The 19,793-nt window shown below is 36.9% G+C and overlaps 1 protein-coding gene across 5 annotated transcripts in view; it reads left to right on the forward strand.

The window, feature by feature from the left end:
* FAT1 (FAT atypical cadherin 1) overlaps nucleotides 1-19,793 on the forward strand; it is a 112,692-nt gene that overhangs the window by 75,089 nt on the left and 17,810 nt on the right. For all 5 annotated transcript variants that reach the window (XM_064449560.1, XM_064449557.1, XM_064449559.1 and 2 more), the window contains exons 8-17: nucleotides 3,080-3,355; nucleotides 3,570-3,780; nucleotides 6,305-10,372; nucleotides 11,015-11,211; nucleotides 12,623-12,776; nucleotides 14,206-14,439; nucleotides 15,716-16,105; nucleotides 17,534-17,748; nucleotides 18,160-18,297; nucleotides 18,625-18,768. In XM_064449560.1, coding sequence (XP_064305630.1) covers nucleotides 3,080-3,355; nucleotides 3,570-3,780; nucleotides 6,305-10,372; nucleotides 11,015-11,211; nucleotides 12,623-12,776; nucleotides 14,206-14,439; nucleotides 15,716-16,105; nucleotides 17,534-17,748; nucleotides 18,160-18,297; nucleotides 18,625-18,768 — 6,027 coding nt within the window. The remainder of the gene's footprint in view (nucleotides 1-3,079; nucleotides 3,356-3,569; nucleotides 3,781-6,304; nucleotides 10,373-11,014; nucleotides 11,212-12,622; nucleotides 12,777-14,205; nucleotides 14,440-15,715; nucleotides 16,106-17,533; nucleotides 17,749-18,159; nucleotides 18,298-18,624; nucleotides 18,769-19,793) is intronic.

Consider the following 19,793-nt stretch of genomic DNA (forward strand, 5'->3'; position numbering starts at 1 on the left):
TAAAAAAATGGTTCAAGTGTTCATTTTCTGAGCACAGTATCCATTAAGTGTTGTAATTGTATATGGTCTTTTAACCTTCTATTTATACAAAATATATTTGTTTAGTTTGATTTGTATTGAGTGTTGGGGTTTTCTGGTTTGTTGTTGTTTCATTTTCCTGAGCACCAGTGTTCAGTGAGCAGGTGTTTTCATTGAAATGCTGCGTAAGTTACTGTATTGGGCCCTTCTGTATTTCTTCTTCAAGATGCATTAAAATATATTTTATTTATACAGAATTTTAAAAGAAGGCAACAACTGTGCTTCTGTTGTTTTATTACGTTCTTTCTAGTCATGACAGTCTAAAAAATCACAGATTTAAGGTCATATTCTTTGCATTGTTGCTCTTCATTTTCCAATTGAATTTGTTAGTGAATATATTTAAAAACTTGACCTAATGTGTCCTAGGTCACCTACCATCTCCCCAACAAAAATCAATATTTATTCCCACTCTTTGTTTCCTTTCTTTAATCAGTTTCTAATTCATGACAAACTCCTTAGTTTCCGTAGCAACATCTTTCAAGGGGTTTTATTAATGTGCCAGACGATTTTCTGTTTCTTCCATTTTCTGAGAAATCTAATAAAATGTGGGAGGCAGAATTTTCCTGTGCGGTGATAGTTTGTGTTTATCCTGACAGACTGTTTCAAACACTAAAAACTATCTATGTTTATGAATAAATGTACTGTCTATTGGTTTATGGCTCGCTGACCTGCAACGCCTGCATCTAAAAGGTTGAAGTCTTGTGTGCGTGGCTTGGACGCCTCTGTGCGCACACATGCACACGCGTGCCCCCCTCCCTGCCCTGACTGTCTGGAGGTGGAGCTCAGTATTATTAACAGTGCATGTTAACATTAGGAGGATTGCCAGCTAATTTTATATTTCTAGTTGTTTTCCCCTGCAGTTCAGCAGGACCTGGGGGTGGCTCCCATTTTGTGTTGGTGATTTGTTTCTGTTAAGCAGCTTGTTGCAGCACCACTGCTTTGCCAGTGTCTCATCTTTATTTTGTTTTGTTCAGGGTCATGCTCCCTATTGCTCTTGATGAATAAGACTGAGGCAAAATTGTAATCTGGCAGGCTTTTCTCCTCCTTAATTGTTCCTTATATTTCCTGCTGATCTTGCTTACCTGCAGGTTGTTTCACAGTTTCAAATAAACTTAAAAGTCTCTTTTTTTTTTTCCTTACCTGGCTTTTTAATTCTGTATCTGGCTTCTGACTCTTGAGATTCCACATCTGCCGTCTTCAACTCTGTTCCTATAGTCCCTTTTATATGCTTGTCTGTTCTTTTTTATTATCCAAGTGAAATTCTCAGTGAGAATATTCTTTCTGGTGACAGTTATTTCAGCTACCAGAGTGGGCGGTATCCCAGTTTTTGGGAGGACTTTCCTACGTTATAATACAAAGTTATCCCAAGAGTTCCACACCCAGTTCTTTGTGCTCCCAGATTCTCACTTCCATTAATCAGTCTGCCCCGTGGTGCCTCAAGGGTTGGTACAGGACTTCATTATGTGGATGCTTTTCTATCTGTCTTTCTGTTGTTACTTAGGACAAAATCCTTTTAACAGTCTCCTAAACCCTTGGTAGCATTTGTAAAGTATATCCAAGGACTGTCTGTGTCTGTCTGGAAGTTATTTCAATGCTTTCAGCCTGTATTAATATTTGCCATTAGGAGGAACTCATTGTATTAGAGTTAGGTAGTAGCTGCAACCTGAGGGAATATACCCGCATCTGAAGTGAATATTTTTAAGAATTGGTATGACTCATGTTGATAACACTTAACACCTGTTTTTTTCTTGGTACAAGTTTTAACGTAAGATGTTAGTTTCGCAAGGTTGAAGTTGAGGAAGTTTTATCTTCCTATAGTGAGATGTATGGCATTTCCTTATTATTTATGACCGTCAGGATTCATCTCATCTAGTTTCTACTAGTCTGGCACCTTGTCTAAATTATATCTCTAGATTCCACCAGGTATTAATGGAAAGCAATAAGTATCTTCAAAGAGCAATTTAACCCACCTCTGATATCATAAGTACTTACTTTAAACACCTGTTGATGACACTTAACCAATTTATACAAAGCAGCTAACCTTTGGGAGGCTAAAAGCGTGGCTGTATGTGCAGCACGTAAAGAACTTGAATTTAGGCAGGTGTTCTTGGAGCTTTGCTGTGCACCTGCCAAGTCCTCTGCTGTACTGTTACTTGTCTGATGTTATCACTGTTGAAGGAGCAGGATGGTGGCTGAGTGCCTTACCCTTTTTATACAAGGGTTGGATGCTGTGAAAGGCAAGTGGGTGTGCAGGGATCTTGTGTGGTTCCAATGAACATTAGTATTCAGACAAAGAGAGCATTGCCTGCACAGCACATAGGTGAACCCTGCTGAACTTCAGTGGGAAAATGCAATTTGAAGCATTGAAGTTAGCATAAGTGTAACTTCAGAGAAATTGTGTTGGTGACCTATGCTGAGATTGTGCTACATTGCTGAAGAAGAGCTAATTCCAGTTGTGGTTCTTTGAAATATTATACTTTTGTGGGAATTCCACCACTTTTCCATTCTTGCCTAGGCTTGGAAACATGAGGAGCTGAAAGAGGATTGTTTCCATGTTAGGAAAAGAAAGAATACAGTGCATCCGCTGCCTTGGAAAACATTGCTTAAAATTCCAAATCTGCACAAATAAAAAGGGTTTCTACCCACTCTGTGATCTATATTGAATTTTTTAAAAATTCCAAGATTACTAAGGAATTCTGTTTCATCTTGCTTTAGCCAAAAATAATTTCCTTTAAGATATCTTACCCTAAGGCATTTTTGATCATTTAGATTTCTGGTTTGACTTTGGGGAAGGTGCAGCAGACTTGGATTTAGTGACATTCTTCTTCCCTACGCCTCCTAGATCTGTCCCCTGGGGGGAAAAGAAAAAAACCCTCAACTGTCTTGGAGTGGAATTATTTCAATATTATGGTCTGGGGGTTTTTTTTGGTGAATTATCCTCTTTTCATCTCTGTTTCCCAAATATCATCAATGTTTTCCCCTTCCCATTGTATCATTTCAGGTGTACATCAAAGTTATAGACACAAATAATCACAGGCCTCAGTTTTCTGCTTCAAAATATGAAATTGTTATACCTGAAGACACCGTACCAGAGACAGAAATTCTGCAAGTCAGTGCCACGGACAGAGATGAGAAGAATAAACTGATTTATACTATGCAGGGCAGCACTGATCCCATCAGTCTTAAAAAATTTCGTCTGGACCCTGGAACTGGCTCTCTTTATACTTCAGAAAAATTGGATCATGAGACCATGAACCAGCATATTCTCACCATAATGGTAAACAAACACAAAATTCCTTCTGTAGTCAGTAACAAACAGACCTTTTTTAATGTCTTTTTAATTCGTCCCCTTAATTCAAGCATTTTATTTGTATGTTTAATTGGTTTGCAGTCTTTGTGACTGGTACAGATTGAACCTTGAATTATTACTAATGTTTGATGAACTACTGAAATAACAGTGCTAATTACTAGCAATGTGCTAACTGTTTCAGGTTCGAGATCAAGATGTTCCTGTAAAGCGCAACTATGCTAGAATCATCATTAATGTTAGTGACACAAATGATCATGCTCCATGGTTCACCAGCTCTTCCTATGAAGGACGGGTGTACGAGTCAGCAGCTGTTGGATCAGCAGTACTCCAGGTTACAGCGTTAGATAAGGACAAAGGAAAAAATGCAGAAATTGTGTACTCTATTGAATCAGGTAGATTGTCTTTCTTAAATCTTCAGTTTATTTTGAAACAATGCTTGCTGATAGTTTGTTTCAACTGTAGACATGTAAAAAAATAGCTGTAAAAAAAGAAGGGCAGTACAGGTGTATGTGTCATATTGAGAGATGTATTTAAGATATAGCCTCAGAGCATTTAAAAGAAAGCTACCATGACAAATATTCATCTTCCTCCCTTAGCTATTTATATTATCCTTTAGATACATTTAGAACATTTTAGTAGTAGTAGAAGAAAAAGCTACCTTTAAACCCTTGAGAGGGGTGTGTTCTTTAGACATTACAGATACATTAAATTCAGATCTAAAAATAGCATTCTTTTTTGATATTTAAGTGATATCTTGTGGCATAGGCAAAGCAAGGATTTGCAGAAAAGAGTAAGAACCTGCAACAAGTGCTTTTGTGTTTAGCACAATGTGAAAGAAAGGAGCTCAAAAGTAACTTTAAAATATCCATATACTTAACCACTAAATAGTCCCAGGTTTTAAGTTAAATTTTCTAATAGATGTAGCGAGGATGGGGTTGCTTTGCATGGTTCCCTCTGGCTGATTTTAGGTAGTGGCACTACTATTTTAGCTCAGTAAAATATATAAAAAATTCTTTAATAGCTGGTCAATTTGGCATTAAGGCTCCTTTCAGACTGCAGGCCAGAGGAGAGCATTTGGTGCTGCTGCTTACTTTTAACATCAGAGTACCTTTCTGAACTTGCCTATAAAAATGCAATTCAAATGATGGCAATTTTGAATAATATGAAAACAGAACGACATTGAGTTCACTTACCAGGTAGAAGTGAGTTTTGGTTCACTCCGTTAAATCTAGATACAAGCCTGCCATTACCAAGGTCCTGAACTATTTAGGCACTATGAGTGGGTAAAAAAAAAATACTTCAATTTCATTACCTATGTGCGGTACTACTTTCAAGGTAGAAAGTAATTTAAAATTAAAATCCTAGTAACAAGCATAAGAAATTGTATATTAAAGAGAACAGTAGGTTAAAAGTTACTCAGTTGCTGTTGCAAGGTGATGTGTGCAAATGTTCTTTTTATTTCACGAGTTGCTTTGTGTAAAGCCCAGGAATTGTTTACTGTAAATATTTTCCTTTTCTTCCCCATGATATGATTTGGGTTTGATATGAAAGCATACTTTAGCACTGTATTTAAAATGAAGCTGTGATTATGATACTCTGAAGAAGAAAAATGTATTTGTCTCATACGTTGCTTAAAAATATGTTTGTTTTCTATTATTTGTAGAAAAATGACCTTTTTACTAAGCAGGACACTAATGTCCATGAAACTTTCCTCTTGCCTTTCCCATTTCAAGTAGTGCTTGTTTTACGAACGCTGAAGCATGACAAGAAGCAAATGTGTGTGTGTTGTCTAGAATGAAGTTACACCCTCTTCTCTTCCTTTCTGCAAGCTTTTTGTAGGAGTAGGTTTGTTTTACAGGACTGTGATCTACTGGGAGGTTAAAGCATTATAATTGATGTTCTAAGTATGTGGAAGGAGCATTCCTTAAATGTTTGTAATGGCTGCCTAGATTTGTAATGGGATATTCTAAGAAGGCCACTGTGTTTAGAGCCTCCACTAAAAAAAACCCAAACAAAAAAACACAGAAAAAACCCCTCTTGCCTACTTGTGTGCATAATTTAGAAGTTCTTAATGAATTTTTTCCATGCTGAGAACATGGCTTCAGTAATATAATTTTTTACGCAAGTAAAATGTTAAATCTTACTATATTTAGTACAGCTGAATGTTGTATGCAGTGCAATTCAGCTATATATTTCAAAATATAAAGATAACAAGTATTTATCAAATGGCAGCTGTTAATCCTCAGCAGGTCGTACTTTTTTTCTTATGCTGTCACAGGGAATAATTTGCCTATGTATTAATGGGAAGTTAGGAGAGAGATAACCGTGGGTCCAATTCAGAAAGATTGATTTTGAAGCAGTGATTTAAACAATACTTGCGTAAGCAATTAAGATTCACAAGAGTGAATTCATTAAAACACTTCTTTTTTTCAAAGCAGTTGAGTTATTTTAGATCATGAAATGTAACTTGTATTCCCCTAATGTTAACTTCTGAATATCATTTTCATTCAGCTTCAGTAGATATTTTAGTTGGCTTAAACATGAACTCAATGACAAAGATAACTTGAAGAAAATACATTTACAATGTTGAAATTTGCACAATACTTTTTATCTTTTTAAGGTTTTTTTAATACAAAATGAAAGAAATTTTTTGCATCTTTTGCACTTATTTTCAAAGTTTGGATGGCATTGCTATGTTTTATGCAATGTTTCCACAAGTAAACTTAGAATTAGTGCTAACTCGTGATTACAGAAAACTTTCCAGAGAGGCTAACAAGCATTTGTTAAACAAAACTAAGAAACTTTAATTTTCTCTGTATTCTCACTATGTGATCTCTTTTAGTATACAGCTAAATAAGCAATCATCCCTTTAAGTTCTGCATACCTCTTTCTGATTACTTTTCTTTTTCTTCACAGGGAATATTGGAAATTCCTTCTTTATAGATCCCATTTTGGGTATAATTACAATTGCAAAGGAATTAGATCGTAGTAGCCAGGAAGAATACAACCTGATGGTAAAAGCTACAGACAAAGGAGATCCTCCAATGAGTGAAGTGACCTCTGTGCATATATTTGTTACAGTTTCTGATAATGCCTCACCAAAATTCACAGCCAAAGAATATTCTACAGAAATCAGTGAAAGTGCCAGCATTGGCAGTTTTGTTGGCATGGTTACAGCATACAGTCAGTCTTCTGTCGTTTATGAAATAAAAGACGGTAATATAGGTGATGCCTTTGCTATCAACCCAAACTCGGGTGTCATTGTTTCTCAGAAGATAGTTGATTTTGAAACTTTGCCTGTTTACACTCTAACTGTGCAAGGAACAAACATGGCTGGCTTGTCCACTAACGCAACAGTTTTGGTACATCTTCGGGATGAGAATGACAATACGCCAATTTTTATGCAGGCTGAATATACAGGACTCATCAGTGAATCAGCTTCAATTAACAGTGTGGTTCTGACTGACAAGAATATCCCATTAGTAATTCGAGCTACAGATGCTGATAAAGAATCTAACGCTTTGCTTGTTTATCAAATTGTTGAACCATCTGTCCGCAAGTATTTTGCCATTGATTCTAGCACTGGTGCCATTCGGACAGTAATGAGTCTGGACTACGAGGAGACAAATATTTTCCACTTTTCAGTGCAAGTACATGATATGGGGATACCACGTTTATACGCAGAATATGCAGCTAATGTTACTATTTATGTAATTGACATCAATGATTGCCCTCCTGTGTTTTCAAGAGAGCTGTATGAGGCATCCATTCTGGTTCCAACCTATAAAGGCGTGAAAGTCATCAGCGTAAATGCCACTGATGCTGATTCAGGCATCTTTTCACAAATAATTTATTCCATTATTGAAGGCAACATCGGAGAAAAATTTTCAATAAACCCCAAGACTGGAGATATAACAGTACAAAATACAACTCAGTTAAGAAGCAGGTATGAATTAACAGTGAGAGCATCTGATGGCAGATTCGCAAGCACTGCGTCTGTAAAAATTAATGTGAAAGAAAGCAAAGCAAGCCCGCTGAAGTTCACACAAAGTTCTTACTCTGCAACAGTGCAGGAGAATTCCACAGAGGCAAAAACAATAGCTGTTGTTACTGCTATAGGGAATCAAATAAATGAGCCTTTGTTTTACCATATTCTAAATCCGGACAGCAGATTTAAAATAAGCCCAACTTCAGGAGTCCTTTCAACAACAGGAATACCATTTGATCGTGAACAGCAAGAATCTTTTGATGTGGTCATAGAAGTAACCGAGGAGTATAAACCGTCAGTTGTTGCACACATTGTAGTTAAAGTCACCGTAGAAGATGTAAATGATAATGCTCCATTTTTTGTCAATCTTCCGTATTATGCTGTCGTTAAAGTAGACTCTGAAGTAGGCCATGTTATTCGACGTGTCGCTGCAGTAGATAAAGATACAGGCAGAAATGGAGAGGTGCATTACTATCTCAAAGAACATCATGAGCATTTCCAAATTGATCCCACTGGTGAAATCTCACTGAAGAAGAAGTTTGAACCAGACACACTAAATAAGGAGTATCTGGTCACAGTAGTGGCAAAAGATGGAGGAGACCCTGCTTTTTCTGCTGAAGTTATAGTCCCAATTACAGTTATGAGTAAAGCTATGCCAGTTTTTGAAAAGCCCTTCTACAGTGCAGAGATACCAGAAAACATTCAGCTCCACAGTCCTGTGGTACATGTACAAGCAAACAGCCCAGAAGGACTTAAGGTGTTTTACAGCATCACAGATGGAGATCCTTTCAATCAGTTCACTATCAACTTCAACACCGGAGTTATAAATGTTGTTGCCCCTCTTGACTTTGAGTCTCATCCAGCCTACAAACTGAGCATTCGAGCAACAGACTCCCTAACTGGGGCACATGCTGATGTGTTTGTAGACATAATAGTGGAAGACATCAATGATAATCCTCCTGTGTTTACAGAGCAGTCTTACACTGCAACCCTTTCTGAGGCATCTGTCATTGGAACATCTGTTGTACAAGTGAGTGCTATAGATGCCGATTCTGGAACAAACAGGGGGATTTCCTATCACTTGATTGAGGATGATAGTGAAAGTCATGACTACTTCCACATAGACAGCAGCACTGGACTCATTCTTACAGCAAGAACTTTGGACTATGAACAAATTAAGCAACATAAGTTACTAGTAAGGGCCATAGATGGTGGCATGCTGCCCTTGAGCAGTGATACTGTTGTAACTGTTGATGTAACTGATCTCAATGATAACCCCCCTCTTTTTAACCAATTGCTTTATGAAGCTAAAATTAGTGAACTGGCTCCTCGAGGGCATTTTGTGACATGTGTGCAAGCCTCAGATGCAGATAGTTCGGATGTTGACAAGCTGGAGTACTCCATTCTGACAGGCAACGACCAAAAGAATTTTGTAATTAATAGTAAAACTGGCATTATCACCATCTCAAACCTACGCAGACAGACACTAAAGTCACATTATAATCTTAACGTGTCTGTTTCTGATGGGGTCTTCAGAAGCTCAGCCCAAGTCCATATAACTGTAACCAGTGCCAATATGCACAGTCCTGCTTTCAGCCAGAATGAATATGAGGTCGAGCTAGCTGAAAATGCTCCGTTGCATACTTTGGTAACTGAAGTTAAAGCAACAGATGAAGATTCTGGTACTTATGGCCACATCACTTACCACATTGTGAATGACTTTGCCAAAGACAGATTTTATACAAATGAGAGAGGCCAGATATTTACCTTCGAAAAGCTGGACCGAGAAACACAAGCCGAAAAAGTAATTGCCATTAGTTTAATGGCCAAAGATGCAGGAGGAAAAGTTGCTTTCTGTACTGTTAATGTAATACTTACTGATGACAATGATAATGCTCCTCAATTCCGAGCAACAGAGTATGAAGTAAATATTGGATCCGATGTTCCACGGGGTACTTCTGTCATTAAAGTCTGGGCATCTGATGCCGATGAGGGTACAAATGCAGACATCACATATGCTATTGAAGCAGAGTCTGAAAATGTTAAAGAGAATTTAGAAATTGATTCATTGTCTGGTATAATTACTACAAAAGAAAGCTTAATTGGTTTAGAAAATGAGTTTCTGACCTTCTTTGTTAGAGCAGTTGATGGTGGATCCCCACAAAAAGAGTCAGTTGTTCCTGTCTATGCTCGAATACTCCCACCAGAAGTGCCTCTTCCAAAATTTTCAGAGCCATTTTATTCTTATACAGTTTCTGAGGACATTCCAATTGGGACTGAGATAGATGTTATTAAAGCAGAGCATAATCAGACTTTAGTGTATAGTCTGATTAAAGGGAACACTCCTGAAAGCAATAGAGATGATTTTTTTGTGATTGACCGGCAAACTGGAGAGTTGAAACTTGAGAAGAATCTTGATCATGAAACAACTAAATGGTACCAGTTCTCGGTTCAAGCACGATATGCAAATGAAGATTATAACGTTGTTTCCTCAGTAGAGGTAAGCATTCAGGTGAAAGATGCAAATGATAACAAACCAGTTTTGGAGTCCAATCCATATGAAGCATTTGTCGTAGAAAACATGCCGGCTGGAACAAGAGTCATCCAGGTAAAAGGAACTGACTTAGATTCAGGACTCAACGGGCAGGTTACTTACAGCTTGGATCCTTCTCAAGAACCAGACATTATAGAGTCTTTTGCCATAAACATGGAAACTGGCTGGATTACCACTCTCAGAGAACTTGATCATGAGAAACGAGACAAATACAACATCACAGTGGTTGCATCTGATCGGGGTGAAAAAATTCAGCTGTCTTCTCTAGCTGTGGTTGAAGTTACTGTTACGGATGTGAATGACAACCCTCCACGCTTTACTGCAGAGATATATAAAGGAACAGTCAGTGAGGCTGACCCTCCTGGTGGGGTAATTGCCATCTTGAGTACAACTGACGCTGATACAGAAGAAGCCAATAGACAAGTCTCTTATTACATTACAGGTAAATCTTTTTAAGTAATGTCAGAATAATCAGTGAAGTGGTCCTGGAATTATGTGAGATATCACTTAATCTTCCAAATTATTGAAAAGTATTAGCAATCGTAAAACTGCAAAGAAAAAGTGTCTGTGTCTTAATGTGAATATTAAAAACTTCAGGGGAAAAAAACACATTTTAGAAGCAGATCTTTGGCTTTCTGTTTCATGTTTGCTTTGCTTAAAATTCTTTCCTACGTTTGTTTACTTGTATATCAAATTTTATTTTAAAAATGTACTTACACTGAAATTAGTGATGTTGTTAAAGAACAAACAAAAGAAATTTCACAAAATCAGAGACTATTAATTTCCAGTGGAATATTTTATTGTTTTTGTTATTTAACATATGTCTTGCTATGATGTTATCTGTAATGCTACATGATTTTCTACACTGATTTTTATAGATTCTATTGGCTGCAGTTAAATTTGTTGTATGAGCATCTACTGATTATTTCTACCTGGAAAATGAAGCTATTTCTCTACAAAGCCACAGAGAGTGGCTGCTTATCTGCATTTACATTTTTTCTCTTTAGCTATAACTTAATGTTGATAGAGTAATAGTGGCAATCTCTCTCTTGTCTTTACTTCAGTGTTTCTTTTTCTATTTCAGGAGGTGATCCCTTGGGACAGTTTGCTATTGAAAATATACAGAATGAATGGAAGGTCTATGTCAAAAAGCCTCTGGACAGAGAAGAAAGGGATAATTACCTTCTAAATATTACAGCTACTGATGGGACCTTTGCAACTAAAGCTGTGGTGGAGGTTAAAGTCCTTGATGCTAATGATAATAGCCCTGTTTGTGAAAAGGTAGGCACAATCTTGTATCTTCTGTGTCCAGCTGCTTCCATGTGTAAAATGTAAACTTTCTCTGAAATTGCTTCTTAGGAGACTGACGAGTAGGTATCCCTTTTATGCTGGTAACAGGAGGTTGGACTATTAAGGTAGAATGCTGTCAAAGAACAGTTATTTCATAGACAGGTTTCTTAAATAAAAGTCCAAAACCGATTAATTGATACAATTTTAACACTCTATGGGTATTTGAAGAGTATAAGGAGAATTATAGTACATTTTTCCTGTGTTAATGCATACTTCTCCAAAAGGAATTGTTTTAAGCTGCGGCCATGATAGTTGATATGCTCTGTTTTCTGAAGGAAGGAAAGTCTCAAAGGCAGCTGCGTACTATCACGTAGTTGATGTATTTGTGCATTTCCTACGATAGGAGTTGAAAAGACTGCAATATTAACCTCAACAGCACCAAAAATCTGTAATCTGTAAATGTTTTCTTGTTACAAAGCCATGTACCTTACCAGATTTTATAGTCTGCAAAAATGGACTTGAAAAAGAATGGAAAAAAACCCAGAAAGGTGGGCCCTGCAAGGCCTAAAACTGCCTTACAAGAAAGCCCTGTGTTGTTCTAGTCAGCTGCAGCTTTTGGTTTTTTCTTCTTACTTTAGCGCATTCGGACTTTTTATAGCCATCTTGTTGAACACAGATTTGATGTTACTGGGTGGAAAAGCAAAATCTTTTCTTGTTCTGGGAAGGGTCAAGTATACAGTGAGCGTTTGCGTCTTTTTCTTAGTTGATGTTTATGTTGGTTACTTCTATATAAATGATTGCAGTTATATACAGACAGGTAAGCCAATGTTTATAGCTTTTTTCCTTTGCTAATGCTGACGTCATAAGGCTCAGTCCTTCTAATTTAATCCCTGATATGGATGAGCTGTAAGAGTGCTTAGTGCCTTTAAATTCTGGGTGGTTTTTTCTCAGTTTTTAGTTAAACTGAAGCCTTTATTTAATGCCATTATAAAAAAGGCAGGTATCAGTTTCTTCTAGATTAAGTCAGACCTAGAAAAGATGATTTATCAAAAGAGGAAAAAATGAAATTATGAAAAATTTATAACACCTATTTTGGGAATGCATTTAATTATTAGTTAATCAGTTACAAGTGTTTAGAGTTCCTGGCTATGCAGCGATACTCAGGAGTCCCTATTGTCACAGTATGAATTACCTTTCTGAATAATCTAATAAATGTGAGGTAATTAATTAGAAAATCATAAGTTCTTTCCATTTTCAGGTATTTCATCCTCTGGTTCACTTCATATGTTACCAAATATTCAAACAGGATATTACGTCATCTGTCATTTCTTCTTCCCCTCCCCTTTCCAAGCTCTACTTATTTCATATGTTTATTCTTTCAATGTAACTTTTAATCTTACAGGCTTTATACACTGATTCTGTTCCTGAGGATGCCCTTCCTGGCAAACTGATAATGCAGGTATCTGCTACAGACGCAGATATTCGTTCCAATGCAGAAATTACTTATACACTGCATGGCACAGGAGCAGAAAAATTCAGACTCACTCCAGACACAGGTAATAACACTTCGTACGCTTACACTATACAAAATTCTAGTCATCACCTTATTTTATAAAACGTTTTACTATTAAGACATACATAAATGTCAGTGCTTTAAGCTTTTTCCATTAAGGGTTAGTTTATTATATAACTGTTTAAAATGTGAGTTTCCACTTCACAAATACTAATAGTATATTGAATAGAAGTCAGGGAAAAGGCAAGTATTTTAATATGAGGAGCTAAAGAGTAAGTAGGGTAATTGCCCTGAAGCCAGAAACTTCCATGCTGAAATGACTGGAGTAAAAGTATGCTATAAATTTTGTTCTTTTTATATTCATTGTAGTAGTAGCAGAAATGGTTTATAAACTGAAAATATCTTCAATCAGATTCTCTTTGCCATCATTTGGTTTGGCATATTAAATGGGATTAGATGGAGCAACAGAAGTGCCTCAGGTTTTATTGGCAGCATTATATAAACAAGATTAACTTTTAACTTGCCTGACTTTGGTTTTCATGGCATTTGTGTCTTCTGGATTATAATATTGGTCAAATCTAATGTCAAAATCCTATGTTCTGCAGGCCGCAGTAGACAAGCGGTAGGAAGGGAGCCATAAACAATGTACAAAAATTTAAATAAGATAAATGTAAAGATATAGTGGAAATATGGAGGAGATTAGAATACTTCAGTGGCAAAATAAAAGAGAAGGATCATACTTCATGGGGGGGTTTGACCTTGAATATCACCTGTGTGCTGTACTAGCATGTCATTACCTAAACTCAGAATTGGTGGGGCCAGAATACTCATAAGCAATTTAAGAATACTTTTTTGAACTGGTTAAAGAGAGATAATGGCTACACATTGTGCCTGTAACTGTTTTCTGTCACACTGGAAGGAATGTATGTGTTAGACTTCTAGAGGTTTGTCTGTGGCAGCAGGTTATATTTGATAGTGTGAATAGCTCTGTCTGTTCACTGAATGTTAGAGGAGGAGAGTCAGCTCAATAGCTGTGGAAGTAACACAACTAAATGGCCCAGGAAAACCATATGCGGGTTTTACCTTGCATTTTGTTAAAGCTGGAGTTTTAATATTTTTATTTTCTTTACACAGAAACACATGGATTCATGCATGTGTACCCATTCTCTCTCTTTCTGCACTGTCAGGTAGTCTGTCTTTAGGTAATTTCTGTTTCAGAGGCATTTGAAAAAAAGGCAGAGGGTTTTAGTATTTAATCTTTTAAAGCTGAAAAAGCAGGCCACTGACATGCTTTGCCCAAAGTGGAGCTCATCAGTGCAGTACAGCTGTTGACTTAGCCACTGATGAAGTTATCGTCAAAAAGAAAATTGTTGTTTAGTTTTTCTGAGTACAAAGGTTTTTAGAGGAAAACATGTTAAGGATACTTAAGTCTTGCAACTCGCATCAACTTGTGTATGTTATTCTGTTTATAGGCGAACTGAAAACATTAATGCCACTTGATCGTGAGCAGCAAGCAGTTTATTATCTTCTAGTGAAAGCCACAGACGGAGGAGGAAGATTCTGCCAAGCTAATATTATTCTGACTCTCGAAGATGTGAATGATAATGCCCCAGAGTTTACAGCTGATCCTTACTCCATTACAGTATTTGAAAACACAGAGCCTAAAACCCTCCTGACGAGAGTGCAGGCCACAGATGCAGATGCAGGTATGCATTCTTTCGACCACTACTGTTGTCATGGTCTCAAAGTTACAGTAATGTATATTTAGTCTTATCCTGAGAGGTCTTAAGTCTTTCAGTGGAACTGACAGATGTTCAATACCTCTCAGGATTAGAATCCTGAAAGATATATTTAGGGCTACTAAACCGTGTAACATCTGACTTCCACGTGTGAATAGCTTGGAAAACATCCCATATGTGTCTCCTGCAAAAAAGGAGAGGAAAGAGACAAAATATAGGATATTTTTAGTGCGAGAAGCTATTAAAGTTATGATGGGTTAGGTTAATCCTTTTACTCCTGGTGTAAGTAAAAGGAATATGAAGCTGTGTCTGTTCATGTAAATGTGTGTTACATGTATTTTGAATGTGTGCCTCTCGGGCTAGCCATCAATGATCGTACCATAAAAAGAACCCGGTCAATTGCAGCTTTATGTATATGCTACCTTATTAAGATTTTTGTTGCCTCTCTGTCTTCACTGTTTAGTTACAAGTATTTAAGTGAACACGAACTGAAAATGGCATTACAAAGAGTTTGTCTTGTGCTTTGTTGTAAGGAATATAACAAGATAATGTCTTTTTAAAGGTGTATGATTTCCGTATATCATCAGTTTATTAATCAAATAATATTAATATTGTTGCATCAGTCTTATAAAACAACCAACCTGCTTTGTGCTATGATAAAGCTAGGTTGCTGAATTGGAAAGTAACAGACAGATGTTTTCACGCTTCGCTAGTGTTTGAGGCTCAGGGGGACCAAAATGCTTGGCCCAAAAACCTGTGGGCTTTTTGTTTTATACAAAAATATTGCCGGAAATTATGTTCCCCTTAATTTTGGGACATGGTTCTTAAATAAACTTAGCGGAGTCAAGTCTAGTTATTTGATGCAGCGTAGCTTTCCCATATCCTCTCATTTTATCTATAAGCATGCAAAGCAGATGCTGTTGTGCTAAAGTTATAATTAGATTTATATTAGTAATTGATTCATATTAGCTAGTACCGTGACTGAAGCAGAACCATGCTTCATGTTTTTTGTGTAGCACAAAATCGGTGCAATGAAGTGTTAGCTTAATTTTTTTAATCAGATTCATCTTTTTGGAAACCATTCTGCCCTTCACAAGGCAGCCTTTAACTCTTAATGAAATTTGCTTTAACAATAATGATCATGTTTATCATGCACGTTTTATTTCTGTAGCTGTCAGATCTGTTATTGTGTTAGTGTATTTTAGTGGCTGCCTCATGCTCTGCGATTGTTTTCAAAATGCAGGGATGAATCATAAAATCCATTATTCACTGGTGAGCTCTGCAGAGGGCCAGTTCTCTATTGATGAATTCTCTGGAATCGTTCGGTTGGAGAAGCCTTTGGATCGGGAATTACAAGCTGTGTACACTCTAACTTTGAAGGCTACAGATGAAGGTTTACCTAGAAGACTGTCTTCAACAAGTAATCTTATAGTATCTGTTTTGGATATAAATGATAATCCACCTGTGTTTGAGCACAGAGAGTATAGTGCAAGTGTATCAGAGGACATTTTGGTTGGAACTGAAGTTCTCCAGATCTATGCTGCAAGCAGGGACATTGAAGCCAATGCTGAAATCACATACTCAATAGTCAGTGGGAACGAACATGGAAAATTCAGCATCGATTCAACAACAGGTAACAGATTACAACTGTGAATATACTTTAGGCTAGTCAAGCACAGTGCCATACTGTGTGCTACATTAACTCAACCAAATCAGTTATGTGTAATCGATGTGCATCATCCTGGCTGTAAAGCCAGTGCTACTGTCTGTTCACCCATTTTGCCAGCACACTTACTAGAGGAGTGCAGTAGAATGTAGAATAGTAAATTTATTTGTTGCTGCTATTAATTGTTATTTGGGTTAGATTCATTTAGCTGGCAAGAGTAAGGGTTTGCTAGCTGGAATATTCCTCACGCCAGGAGTAGAGGGGGTGAAAAGACATAGTTCTGTAATGGTAGAAGCACAACAGTCTTTTCACAGAAGCTGTATAATCAGAATGAGTGGCCAGACTTGGTAAAAGAAAGATCAGAAAATAAATTGGGAAAACTAGTAATTGGTCCATAAAGACTGTAAATCTAGAGGAGTTTGATATGGCATTAAAGAGGAGTTGCAATGTACCGTCAGTCATTTACCCAGCATGACAGTGGATATTTTAGGCTTGCATGTTAGTCATATTTAGTCTCAGGAAGCATTTAGGTTCTGTGGAGAATTTTTCCCTATTAACAATCCTCTTTGTTAAAAATCAATATACATGTCGATTCTACTTTTGTTTCCTTATATGGTTCTTTTTCTAGAGTTAATTTCTGGTAAAGTTTGGAGTTTTTTTAAAATAAGATTTCTGCCCAGAAGTTAATAGTAGTTAACTATACCCACGTAATTGAAATTATAATGCTTCCAGCTGCTTTTTCCAGTGTGCATGCTGGTACTATGGTACAGAAGTACTTTGTCATTTTATCTTCTTCACATATTTGAAAGGAGGAAAAAGATTCCAGGAAAACACTGTTCCAGCAGCAAATCAGCATGTATGTTAGGGACTGCACTATCTTAACTAGTCAGTTAAAAACACACACTTTAACTCAGATATTTCTATTAATCAAAATTCATGGTCGGACACTGTTGTTACTACCTCTGCATGCTCCATGCCTGACCTTAATGGTGGTTGCAGGGAGAGTCAAGTTAAAGGTAATTTCATAATTTTGGTTAATTTTAATTGAAAATTAAGAAAAGGACATTTTTAAACCATATTTTTTATTTTTCTTCATCTTTTTGTTACAAAATATGAGCCAGGTGGTTTTAAAGTGTGAGTCTTTTGTGGTAATGGCAGGAACTTCTCACCTTTTTACTTTTTTGTGAAAAGCCTGATCGTTTCACTCTGTAGCTTCAGCTTTACAGTGACAAATCAAGCCCTGAAGAAGCTGAGCATTTGTCAGACTGAAATAAAAAGTAGTTGTTATTTATTATTATTATTATTATGCAATACATAATAATACAGTAATAGCAGAGATTGTGTGAGGGTTGGTTGTTTTGTTGTTGGTTTGTGGTGTTTTTTTTTGTTCCCTAGGAGCCATTTTTATCATTGAGAGCTTGGATTATGAAAGTTCTCATGAATACTACTTGACAGTGGAAGCCACAGATGGAGGCACACCTTCATTAAGTGATGTTGTAACCGTGAATATTAATGTAACAGATATCAATGACAATACTCCAGTGTTTAGCCAAGACACTTACACTGCAGTAATCAGCGAAGATGCTATGCTTGAACAATCAGTCATTACAGTACGTATTGTTGGGGTTTTTTTCTTTGAAATATTCTGTCAATCATACTTTAAGTCCAGAAGGAATAAATATTGATTTGAAGGTGGACATAAATGAATAGATAAGTTTGCCACCAAGTGAACTGAAAATTTATTTTGAAGAAGCTTCAGAACCAGGGACTTCAGATGCTATGGGAAAGTAGATGATATTTTGTGAAACGTTTGTGTTCTCCTCATGAGAAGGTGACTTAATTTTCGGAAGAAATTCAGGAAATTAAGTGATGTTGGTACATTCTATTCAGATGACATTTCTCCTGAGAACTGTGAAATGTGTTAGACCAAAACAGCAGTTCTCATCTTCAGGATGAGTTTACCTGAAAGATGATAAGAGTCTATTTTGACCTGTTTTAAGTGAGACTGTAATGTCCCTTAGGTTATGGCAGATGATGCTGATGGACCTTCAAACAACCGCATTCACTATGCAATTATTGATGGCAATCAGGGAAATCCTTTTACAATTGACCCTACCAGGGGTGAAATAAAAGTGACTAAACTTCTAGACAGAGAAAAGGTAAGTTTTTGATGCTTTTTGAGCAGTTAGGATTAATTTAGCTGTACGTAATTGATGACCAGCATTTTTTGGATTATATTTGTAGATCACCATTTCAAGTGTTCCAAAATTAATGCAGCTGTAACAAAGCGAAAGCATCTATTTGTGTCCACGCTTTCTGGGGTAGTGGGGCTTTCTGTGGGGAGAAGAGAAAGAATTAAATATATGAAAGCAAGTTCTGCTGGGGGGTGGCACTAAGATATTCATTCCTTAAAAGGAAAACTGAGTGTGTCACTTTGCTCCTTAGTGAACGTTTGACTTTTTTTTATTATCATTATTATTTCTTAGATTTCGGGATATACCTTGACAGTTCAAGCTTCAGATAACGGAAACCCACCTAGACTTAACACAACTACAGTTAATATTGATGTTTCTGATGTAAACGACAATCCTCCAGTATTCTCAAAAGGAAACTATAGTGTTATCATCCAGGTAAATACAGATAATAAAGCAGTCAAATCAACAATACTTTCGGAGTGTTAATTTGTGACTTGAAAATTCTGCAAGATGTGATAAACCTAATGCTTTAATTCTGTTTTTCTGTGTTTTAAATTAATTAAGGTTGTCAGTGAGGCTGCTTACCTGAATAAGTGTTAAGGGTTACAAAATTCACATTGTGCAGTCTATTTAGAAACTTATGTTGCATTTCAGTTTATAGCATTTCATATTGCTAGTAGTAGTGGGCCAGATTCTCAAATGACTGGCATGTACTTACCTGACTCAGAAAACTTTCTGCTAAAGCAAAGATAGCAGAGGCAGCATCTGTGCTTCTTGTCTTCCTGAATCCAGTAGAGAATAAATGGAAGGGAGCAAAGGAATTGCATTAAGACCTTTATACTAGTAAGGCAAGTGAGCTCAGTCCCTAGCGTCCTTTTGCTGTTGCTGGTGCCTGGCCTTGTGCAACAGGTAAGTGGCGATCAGGCAGCGTTATCTGGTGCACTGTGCCATCCTGACATACCACTTCTGTTTGAGACAGTGTACATGATTTGTAACAGTAGGTTTCTGAGAGAGGACAAAGTGATTGATTCATCGCTACCCAACATACACAGAGTATGCAAGTAAGATGTCCTGGATCTTACTTTTTTTTTTAAAAGCAACTGATTTGTATGTTTGTGTGCTGTCAAAGGTATTTTGCTTTCCCCAATTACAATCTTTCTTGAAGTGAATGTTAATTAATGTATCCCCTAAAACTGTTGACTATATAGCTGATGTCTGTAACGTTTCCCTTACTCAATTAAAAAGGAAGACCCCGTGTTTTATAGTTCATTTGTATCAGCCTATCCCAGTATGAGGGTAGCAGAGAAGAAGCTGGGGGAGTTGCTCAAGAATGCTTGTGTGCATTTCCTGATGTATTGGAGATGGGCATATTTGGACACGGTTCAAAATGTGCTTAGCTGTTATGAAAATCAAATTACTTTAGATGTCCAAATGTAAATATTGGTATTTTAAAATGATGG

This window comes from Phalacrocorax carbo, chromosome 4 (genome assembly GCF_963921805.1).
Source record: "Phalacrocorax carbo chromosome 4, bPhaCar2.1, whole genome shotgun sequence".
Lineage (NCBI taxonomy): Eukaryota > Metazoa > Chordata > Aves > Suliformes > Phalacrocoracidae > Phalacrocorax > Phalacrocorax carbo.